Raw genomic sequence first — 10,725 nt, 5'->3', positions numbered from 1 at the left:
GATGGCATTTTATTTACAACCCCTCATTTTGTGGGGAAAACCCAGGTATTTTCCTATTCCCCTCTCCCCTCCTTTCCGGGATGACTTTCCTGCTCTGCTGTGAGTGTGTCAAAGTCTGTCACCATCTCCTTCGTGTTTGTTTCTCTTTCAGATTTGGGTGGCATCTCCCAATACGGTGACAGCTGTCTTGATGCTAAAAACACCTGTTCTCCTGTGGCTTCTCTCCCTGGAGATTGGCAGCAGCCAGGAAAGATTAGGAACAAAGTCTGGCTTGTTTTCAGCTCGGTTTTGTAAGGACATTGCTCATCTGATCTGGGCTTTGTGCATGAGCAGGTAACAACAGAGAGCTGCTTCTTTGGATTCGCTGCATGGCAGGAGTTTGTGAAGTCCCTGTGTATTTCACTAAAGAGATTTTTGGGTGGAAAAGGTTCTATGGAAGTTTCCAGTGGGAATGAAGACACTTTTTAAGGATTCAGAAGGTCCGTGATGACAAACTACATCAAAGCAAGTTGATAATCAGCTCATGGTGAGCCTGTTCCCAGGAATCCCACTTTGGATCGATGTTCCTCACTGGGAGCACTGGCACATCCCTCTGCAAGAATCTCCTGTCCCTGCTGGCTCCCAGCCACCCTCTGGAATCCTGCCACTGCCCAGGGCACAGTTTCGACTGGCAGAATTCCACCCACCCCCGGGATTTCACAGAGGCAAAGCCTTGAGCCCCAGCCCGTGTTTGTGCCTCATCTGGGGAACCCAGGGAGCAGCCAAGGAATGTGTGGAGCAGCAGTGCTCAAAGAAGGGGCAGAGCTTCTCCCAAGCATCCCAAGCTCCTCACTCTGCTCGTCTGGTGGGATTTTTGGAGGTGTGCTGTGCAAGGCCAGGAGCTGGATGTGATGATCCTTGTGGGTCCCTTCCAACTCAGGATATTCTGTGATTCCATAATTTTAAATCGAAAGGTACTGCAGGAGCAAATGCACTGACACTGGAGCTCCTTGGCATCACTCAACCTGCTTGTCAAGGAAATCTTTTATATCTCCTTCCCTGACTAGTGAGTGAAAGCAATTTCTATTTCAGGGATGTGAAGGGATGGATGTCCCAGTCCCAACAAGACAGGAATAACGCTATTGCTCCTGCATGAGGAGTCCAGGGCAAGGCTTGCAGCAAAACAAGATTGGAACTGTGCCTCAGTACAGGGGTGTCACTGCTGCTGTGATTGAGGACACATCAAACTGTCCTTGGAATGGGCAGGAAAGACCTGAAGACATGGAAAACATATTCACCCCTTGTATTACACAGGCCTGGATTGCCAGGACACTGGGAATGGCTTCCCACTGACAGAGGGCATGGGTAAATGGGATACTGGGGAGAAATTCTTGGCTGGGAAGGCGGGGAGGCCCTGGCACAGGTTGCCCACAGAAGTTGTGGCTGCCCCATCCTTGGAAGTGTTCAAGGGAGCGTTGGACAGGTCTTGGAGCAAACTGGGATAGTGGAAGGTGTCCCATGGCAGAGAGGTTGGAATTTGATGATTTTTACGGACTCATCCAACCCAAACCATTCCATGATTCCACTGAGAGACCTGCTGGCCAAAGGCAGCCTGTGGTATTTATGTTCAGATTCTGGATCAGGTTTTTGGGACTCTGATCCATGGATTTCATATATTTTGGCTTTCAGTTCCCTGTAATGTGTTAGATCTCATAGATTTCAGCAATTTGCCCAACCAGGGACCGGTGAAAAATTGTTTCCCCTCAAGGCACAGCGTCCTCACCAACATTTACTAAGGATATTTAGAAATTTAAAACTCAGTCCTAAAGATGTGTGGTTGGACCATGCCTGGAGCTACCAACGTGTGACAATTCCCATCTGTCCAATGGGGGCTGAGGGGGGAAAGGGGATCAGGACCCAGACCAGAAGGATTAAAGGAGAAGGATTAAAACACAGAAGGATTAAAGCACATCCTGTGCATTTTCAAACCTGATGGGAATGTGCAGAGTACGGTCCCAGGTCTGTGCCAGAGGTGGAGCCCACCCAGACCATCTACCCCAGCCTTTTTCAACACTCTGAGCATCTCTCTCCTATCCAAGTGACCCAAAATGACTTTTCTAAATTAAGATCCCAACCACTATGCTGTGCTCGACTTCCTTCCCCCTCAACACATCTGCTGCTGACAACGAAAGGTTGTTTTCACCTCATTTTTAGGCTTTGTTTTCAGGCCTGGGGCTGTACAGAATAAAGAGGGAAAGAGGCTTCTGTGTTCCTCTGGAATTAGGGATGCAAGAGTCACGCAGGAGAAAAATGAAGATATCCAAGAGAGGATGTGCTGCCGTGTCAGAGGCAGATGCTCCAAGCCCTCCAAACCCTAATATGGAAAAATAGCTCTATTTTAAGACCGGAAAAAAGTGCACATGATAGGTTTGAGATGAGAAATAATTTGGGAGTGATATTGAAAATGATATCACTGCTGCTGTACTTCAGTGCTGCCAGGCGCATTCCATAATTAATAACTCCTTCAGATGGAGTGACTTTCCTTTGAGGGTGCGGAATTAAACATTTAAATCCCTCTCTGTAAATACAAGGCTGTGGCAGAGCTCTCCAGAAGCCTCACAGCTACACTCTAATGTATATTTATATTCTAGATAAGTATTTTTAGTAAGAACTACAAGTCCTCTCTGTATTTGATGACATCAGAGCTCTGTTTTACATGCAATGTCCCGACTGCAAAAAATATCCCCTTCTTTTTCCTGCTCTTGGAATGTTGCAATAATTTCTGCCCTTGTCTCATCTCTCTTTCTTTCACGTTTGATGTGTGTTCCAAGAGGGTTGTGTGGGGTTTTTTTTCACTCTCTCACTCCCAAAGATGATAAAATATATAAAAATTTAAAAGAATGAAGCAGCCAAGCAGCTCCTGGTGTTTCCTACCTCTGCAATCAGGGCATGCTGGGATAACAACCACCACTCATGGTCTGACCAGTGTCCTGCTGTGGAAAGCAACTGGAAATGATCCCTGCTGGAAAACCCAGTCCTTTAAATGTTAATCCTGCTGTTCCTGTGATGCTTCTGTGGGAATTCTGCCCAGGGCAAACCATGACTGAACCTGGCTCCTCCTTCAGTTCAAATCCAAGGTGAGTGTTGCGTGTCTCCAATGAGGAATTATTTTTTGGAATGCCCACCCCACCTCCGAGAGTCGTGGAGCCCACAAGGAAAGTCTACTCAAGGCAGACACAAATTCCTGATGGAGGTGGGACTCAACAGGGTATCCCAGCTGGAATAACCACACAGATAAGCCTCTGTTGTTCTTTACTCTCGAATTTCTGGGTGGACAAAAGCACTTCAGGTTTGTAACTGGAAGCAGGAGGTCCAGATCAGGAAAAAATTCCTCCCTGTGAAGGTGGGGAGGCCCTGGCAGAGGTTGCCCAGAGAATTTGTGGCTGCCCCATCCCTGGAAGTGTTCAAGGCCAGGATAGATGGGGCTTGGAGCAACCTGGGCTGGTGGAAGGTGGCCCTGCCTGTGGCAGGGGGTTGGAATTCGATGATCTTTAAGGTCCTTCCTATCCAAACCATTCCAGGATTGTGCACATCTCTAGGGCTGCCCCACATTTGCAGGAGGGCTGGAAGATGATGGAAAATGCAGGATTTTTTGGCCAGATGAAGCATAAGGCACCAAGGAATACCCTCAAATCCAGTGATAAAATCTCTGGATGTGCTGGGAAGCAGAAACCCTCAGACAGACAAGAAAAATCCTTCAGCAGAGCAACATCAGCGCTGGATTCCGCCTACTGTGAAGCCTCACCTGGCAGGGCCAAGAGGTTGCAGGTCTTTTTCCAGCCCTTTGGAGACACATTTTCCTCTGTCCTATTTTCTCCAGCCTATATTTAAACTTCTCCCTCCCTGTGTCCACTCGACCCAGTGACGCAAAAGTCCGGCCAGGCCTTTGAATCTCCTGCATTTCCTGGGGCAGTGGCACTCGCTGGGTTTAACTCCTACGGAGCAAAGGGAGGGATAAATAACAGCAATAACCAAAGAAACAGCAAATTCGATTGTTTTAAGTGCTCCCAGTGAGGCCTGTTCAGCCTTGTGGCTGCCGCAGTGTGAACAGGTGACTTGTAACGCAAAAAAGGCCATTTTGTACCGCTGTGTGAAGGGTTTGTCACCTCTCCTAATCAAGAAATGTATTAGAGGTGTTTTGAAGATAAAAATCTGCTTTTGATTCTGTTTTAGCTCCCACAGAAACTCGTGGCCACGGTGGCAGGTAAGTCCTGGGTGGCAGGAGGCCGGGAGGGGCCGGGAGCTCACAGCCAGCTCTGGTGACACAAGGGCACAGTCCCCACTTGGAGCATCTTTGCAGCACAGAATTGTCACTCCCAGCCTCCTGTTGGCCTCGATGCTGAGCTCAGGCCCTTTCTCTTTTGCTCCTTGAAACCCCCCAGTTCTCCCAGTGCATATCCCAAAAGAGCCTCCTGTCACACTGGACTGTATTTTACCCTTCTCTGCCTCCTTTTCCTGCAGGGATAGCCTTAAATATGGCTCTTTCAAGGAGGATTCTTCCACTTCTTTGCTTGTCCTTGTGTGTAGTTTTCCCCCTGTCTGGCACAGGACAGTTTGGGAGCTGAAAAACCAGCCAGAAACCCCCTCCCTGCACCTTGTGCTGCCCCACACTCCTTTCCCATGGGAATATCGAGCACAAAAGAAAGATGCTGCAGGCTGAAAACCAGAGAATCCAACTTTATTTATGAAATTCTCACCCAGAAGGGAACCCTCACCCTCCCAGTCCCTCTATATCCAGGCCCTGCCCCATGCACACGTGGAAAGCAGAGCCCAGGATGCTGCAGAAAACATGGAAAGGCCACTGGAGATAGAGCTGGAAGCCAGGATAAAAAAAGGAATGAGCTCTGAGGATGGCAGGGATGGAGTTTTGCTTCTGGCCTGACACATCCGACTGGTTTTTGGAGCAGGGAAAAACAGAACAGACAAGTGGGAAGCAGGGGCTGGAGCTCAGTGTCTGCGAGGGTGGGTGGAATACCAGGATTGGAGTAACTTCCAATTATTATCCTCTCCATGGCATTTTTGCCCTGTGGATCTCAGCATTGCCAGGGGGTCTCAGGGAAGTTGTCAATGTTTTAGTGGAGTTCTGAGGGTTTCACCTCCAGGAAAAAGGGCTCATCATCCTCCTGAGCTCACAGGGACCTCTGCCAAGGAATGCAAAATTGCCAAGCATTTTCTTCTAAATGGTACTGAGACAGACCTTGAGAAACAATTCCCTCAGTGCAAGGAGGAAAAAGAGCCCCCCTGATTTTGTTTCTTAGGGAAACAGAGTAGAAAAAGGAAAAAAAAAAAAAAGGAGGAAAAATAGACTTTGCTACAGAGGAGGTTGCAGGGGTGCCATGAAGACACAAGGATGGTGCATGGGGTGTAAGCATGCTCCATTCTGCTTTTGCTTCCTGATCCTCTGGATGGTCCCTGGCAATAGGAACAGAGGGAATGGCAAATTCCCTGGATCTCTGTGAGCTGGGTGCACCTGGCTCATCCATATCTGCTTCCACTCCAGATGCTTTTACATTAGAATCATTCCTACAGCTACTCCAAGCAAATCCCAGCTGGGATCCCAGCACTTTTAACAGATTTTTCCCAGAGTTGAGGGTCTGGGATAACCATTACTTTTCCTCTCCTGCAGTTTTTGCTCAGGAGGGATGGCAGAGCAACAGAAGAATTTGCTTGGAAGAGTTTTTAAAACACCTGGAAAGGGAAATCTGGGAGCTCTGACTCCAACCTGAGCTCAAGCAGAGGCTGAGGGTGCGGTAGTATTTGTCTGGCCAAACTTGGATATTTGGGTTTGCAGGTCTGACCTACCCTGGCATGTCAGTCCAGGGAGTGTTCTGAGCTTTCCAGAAATCCATCCCATTCCCACAGGGAAGTTGAGCCCTTCTGAACTCATTTCTTAGCTTATCCTTGGAATCAAGTGCCAGCTATCTGCAGTTGCCACCCATACCCTGATGGGCAGGAAGTAACTGGGCCCAGATCCATCTGCTCCTCTTGCTCAGGACATGGCACAGGCTGCCCAGAGAAGCTGAAGCTGTGGCCGCCCCCCCTGGAATTGTTCCAGGCTGGGTTGGAGGGGCTTGGAGCAACCTGGGATAGTGGAAGGTGTCCCTGCCCATGGCAGGGGGCTGGAACTGGATGATCCTGAAGGTTCCTTCCAACCCAACCCATTCTCTGTGGGTCCTGAGGACCAGAAGCAGCTGAAGGTGAGGAACATCTGCTTTAACAGCTGGAAACTGGAGATTTGAGGGGTTTAAGTCCAGGTGTCCAAACTCTTTGCTTGAATCCAGCGTTGGAGATGGGGTGAAGCCACATGTCAGCGAAGAAGGACATTCCCAAAGCATCTAAGAGTCCATGAGGCAGCTTGGCAGGGAGAGTGGTGGGCTTCTGCCTGGAGCTGGGAGACTTGTGACCTCACAGGGAGCCCTGGAGGACTGCTCCGGCCACCACGGCCACCAGGCTCAGCGCTGCCGAGCTGCTCCTCAGCCCACTGCTGCTCCTGGCGTCATCCGTGCACAGGTCAGTGAAGCAGCAGGTCTTGGGCCTGGTTGCCCCTATCCCGTCATAGGAGAGGCATTCCTCCTCACAGCCCCTGGTCACGGTAATGTTGCCAAAAAAGGGATAACCTGGGAGAGGCGGATTGGAGAGGGGAAGAAATGGCAAAAGGAAATGGGATTGAGAAACACTGACAGAGGAGGTGTTGGACATCCCTAATCCGTGGGGGCCTCTAGTCCAGCCTATTTTTTGTGGGAACAGGTCTGCCAGTTCTCACTGCTGACTCTCACTCACCCTCCTGCTCCTTCCAAAATCATTCCAGCATGGACAAGGGACACAAGTCCCTGTAGATGTTTGCACCATCTATAAATTCAGGGTCCGTAAAGGTACTGGGGTAGGAAAGACAACACAGAGGGAGTAAGTGCAGTGAGTCTTGATACTTCACTATGAGGCTCCAAATCCGATGGATTTCTCTCCTTCCCTCTTTAAACAGGGATAATTTCACCTGGATTTTTATAGACATGTTAAAGGATAATCCAAGCTGGGACTGGGATGGGGAGAGGGAAGCGTGGCCAGGAGGTTGAGGGAGGTGATTCTCCCCCTCTACTCTGCTCAGGTGAGGTCCCACTTGCAGAGCTGCCTCCAGCTCTGAGGTCCTGAGTGGAAGAAAGTCATGGACCTGTTGGAACAGGTCCAGAGAAGGCCACGGAACTGCTCCAAGGGCTGGAGCCCCTCTGCTCTGGAGCCAGGCTGGGAGAGCTGGGAATGTCCAGCCTGGAGAAGGGAAGGCTCCAAGGAGACCTCAGAGCCCCTTCCAATGCCTGAAGGGGCTCCAGGAGAGCTGGAGAGGGACTTGGGACAAGGGATGGAGGGACAGGACACAGGGAATGGCTTTAAACTGGAATAGGGTAAAGTTAGGTGGGATATTGGGGAGGAATTCTTGGCTGGGAGGGTGGGGAGGCCCTGGCAGTTTGCCCAGAGAAGCTGTGGCTGCCCCTGGATCCCTGGAAGTGTCCAAGGCCAGGCTGGATGGGGTTTGGAGCAACCTGGGATAGTGGAATGTGGGAGTTTGGAATTCAGTGATCTTGAAGGTCCCTTCCAACCCAACCCATCATGGAATTCTTGGATTTCTCCCTGGGATCCCTCAGGGAGAGCGCTGGGACTCACCTGTCTCCACGGAGTGCAGCGTCGTGGTGCACACGGTGGCTTTTGGGGGACACACGGTGGCTGTCATGCACTGGGAAATGTCTGTGGGCTCCTTGCACGTGTAACATCGTAGGGACTGGGCTGCAGAGGGGACAGGAGGGCTCTGAGGTGACAAAATAGGGAAAACAGACCCAAATCTGCAGCTTCCCAACTGAAATGCAGCAGTGTCCAAAATTAAGCACATCCGGAGGCACTGGCAAAGCTTGGATATGCCAGAGGGGAAAGACCAAATCCCAGCACTGGAGGACAAGGGTGGCGTTGCAGAAGCTGGGCCTGAACACGACTTTGGAGGCTCAGCAGCCCAGAAAAGAGCAGGGATTTAGAGGGATCTGTTCCTTGAGGAGTTTTGGTAGGTCTGAGCGTCCTCTGTAAGAATTCAGCCTGGAGAAGAGGAAGCTGTGGGGAGACTTTTGGGATCTACAACTTCCTTCTGAGGGGAAGTGGAGGGGCAGCACTGATCTCTCTGTGACCAGTGATGGGATCCAAGGGAATGGCCTGAAACTGTGTCAGGGCGGGTTTAGGTTGGACATTCTTCCCCCAGAGGGTGGTCAGGCACTGGAATGAGCTTCCCAGCATGGCATCAAGAGTTCAGGACAATGCTCTCAGGCGCAGGGTGGGATTGTTGGGATGGCCTGTGTGGGGCCAGGAGTTGGACTTTGATGATCCTTGTGGGTCCCTTCCAAATCAGGATATTCCATGATTGTAAAAACCAGCTCCTTCTGCTGACAGCAACATTCCCAAGCCGTGACAGTGGCAGTTCCCCCATCCCTTCCCTCACAGCAACAGCTCCTTCCTGCTTGTTTGAGGGAAATTCTGCAGGAATCAGTAACTGAGAGCAGGATTTCAATTTCAGAGCTGTACCAGAGATCCTGAGGGCTGAGTGTGGCCTCACAACCACTCTCATGAGGGGCTACTGCTGCTTTTTAAAGAGGTGCTGTACAGACCCTCGCTGGCTCCCACCTGAGGGAGGGACATCTCTAAATATGCAAATCTTGGTCACAGCAGCTCTCAAAAATCTCAGTGTGAGCCTTGTCCATCCACAGCCAGCAGATACTGAGAGTGTGGATTTTCCAAATTCCTGCTGGTGTGGCTTGGTGACAAAATCCAGCCCGGTTTGAGGTTTTCTAGCCTACCCTCCTGTCAGCTGCTGAAAAGCATCCTGAAAGCGTCCAGTGCCATCTATTGGTAAAAATTCACACCGATGCTGTGTTTTTGTTCCCGTTCTGCTGTCACAGAGGAACCTCTGGGGCTTTGTGATAAGGATAAATATTTTTGAAGGCATTTGTTTGAACACCTGACTTCAGAAGGAATTTTTAAGGCATCTACTCCTCGTAGCAGCTCCCTTGGAAAATTCAGCTGTGGGGTAGAGCCTACAGGGCGCAAAACTTTTTTTTGTCTCTTTGCAGAAGTAAAAAGGATTTCTTCCTGGGAATATTTCAATGTTCTTGTGGCCATACTCCCTGTAAACAGGGTGGTGGAGCCATCCCTGTTTATCCCAGCTCAGGACCTCACTAGATCCCTTCCCAATGATCCACGAGAGGCTGTTTACATTCTAATAGAGGTAACACATTATCAACAATCATTTGGATGTCTGTGGATGTGTAGGATGGGTGGATGGATGGAGCAGTTCTGGCTTAAGGCACTTGAGAAACTGCTCTGAAACCCTTGGGGTGAGGTGGTTTCCATTTCCAAACCTCAGAATTTTCATGGATGAGCAGGGAAGTGCATTGGGGGAATTAATCCCAGTTCAAAGCAGGTTTAAGGAAGGAAAACCTCAACCCCTTCGTCTTCCACTGACTCTGGGTGGGGCATTTAGAGGACATGGGTTTTGTGGGAAGGTTGCATGGAAGAGGAAAGCCCAAATCTGTAAGAACCAGGACAGAAGAACCGAACAGGGACAGCTCTGTGTCCTCAGCTGAGCCAATAATTCCCTGTTCCTCACTGTCCAACAGGACCTTCCATCTCTTTATATCCAACCTCGGGAGTATAAATGGTCACAGACACATCCCTCAGCTGCAAGAGGGGCGCCTAGGCCAGCTGCTTCCCTCTGGATCATCCCAAAAATTTTACTTCTGCCTGATTTCAGCTATAAAGCAAAAAAATAAAATTCTTTGACACCTTGGGTGGTTTCTCAGAAATTCCATTAAATCCAAGACAAAGCTCCAGATGGAGATAAGTTTGATCCCTGCCCAGGCTGCCTTTCCTTTGAGGTCTTTCAGGGTCCCATGGAAGCAGCCTGAGGATCTCTGGGGCCCATGGGCTGTAGGTTAAACCCCTCTGGGTTGGTGTCACCCCTGGAATGGCTGTTCCAGGCAGGGGTGTAGCTGAAGTTGGTCACATCCAGATGCAGGAAGGACACAGCAATGACCAAACCCTGCTGCCAGCTTGCCCAAGATCCAGACCCATCACAGACCCATTTTTTTTCCCATTCCCACCTATCTCCTGAAATAAGGGAAAATCCTGGAGCTGGGGGTTTAATAAACCTTTCCAATGTCCTTGAAGTTATTTCTCATACCCTCACCCTTATCTATATTAAAGTTTCACCTTCTGGCTTTCAGCACTTCCAGTAGCCAGCTGGGAGGTTTTAGGGATGGCAGGAGCTCGGGATGAGCATATGCCATCCCATTTCTGAAGGGAGAGGGTGGCAGCTTAGGTAGAGGCTGGTGCTTCAGGCTCTTTCCCAGGCTGGTCCTGCCCTGTGGTTGTCCCCTCCACCCCTGGGTATGGGTGACAGGTATCTGAAGGATGAGCGTCGCTCCCAGCCAGGCATCACAGCTCTTCTCACCAGGAATGCATCTCCCCTTTCCCACTTCACCCTTTGACCTTCTTCAATACAAAAGGCATCATTGCCCCTACCCGGGGGTTAGCAGGTCTTTCCCCTCCCTCCCCTCCCGGGAATTTCCCAGGGGTTCCCTGGAGTGTTGGGAATGAGGAGCTCTTACCCAACTCCACGAATGCCAGGCCCAGCAGGAATCCAACCAGGAGCTTCTTCAT

The 10,725-nt window shown here is 50.1% G+C and overlaps 1 protein-coding gene across 1 annotated transcript; it reads right to left on the bottom strand.

Moving 5' to 3' along the window:
- Positions 1–6,444: 6,444 nt before the first annotated feature.
- LOC309579007 (ly6/PLAUR domain-containing protein 2-like) lies at positions 6,445–10,725 on the bottom strand (the record flags this gene model as incomplete). Its single annotated transcript, XM_082292007.1, has 3 exons — positions 6,445–6,656; positions 7,693–7,812; positions 10,674–10,725. The coding sequence occupies 3 exons, from the start codon at positions 10,723–10,725 to the stop codon at positions 6,445–6,447; spliced, it is 384 nt and encodes a 127-aa protein (XP_082148133.1).

The sequence above is a fragment of the Coloeus monedula genome, assembly GCF_965178545.1.
Source record: "Coloeus monedula genome assembly, chromosome: 1".
Taxonomy (NCBI): domain Eukaryota; kingdom Metazoa; phylum Chordata; class Aves; order Passeriformes; family Corvidae; genus Coloeus; species Coloeus monedula.
Note: the sequence above shows the minus strand (reverse complement) of the source record. Positions and strands in the feature narration are given on the sequence as shown.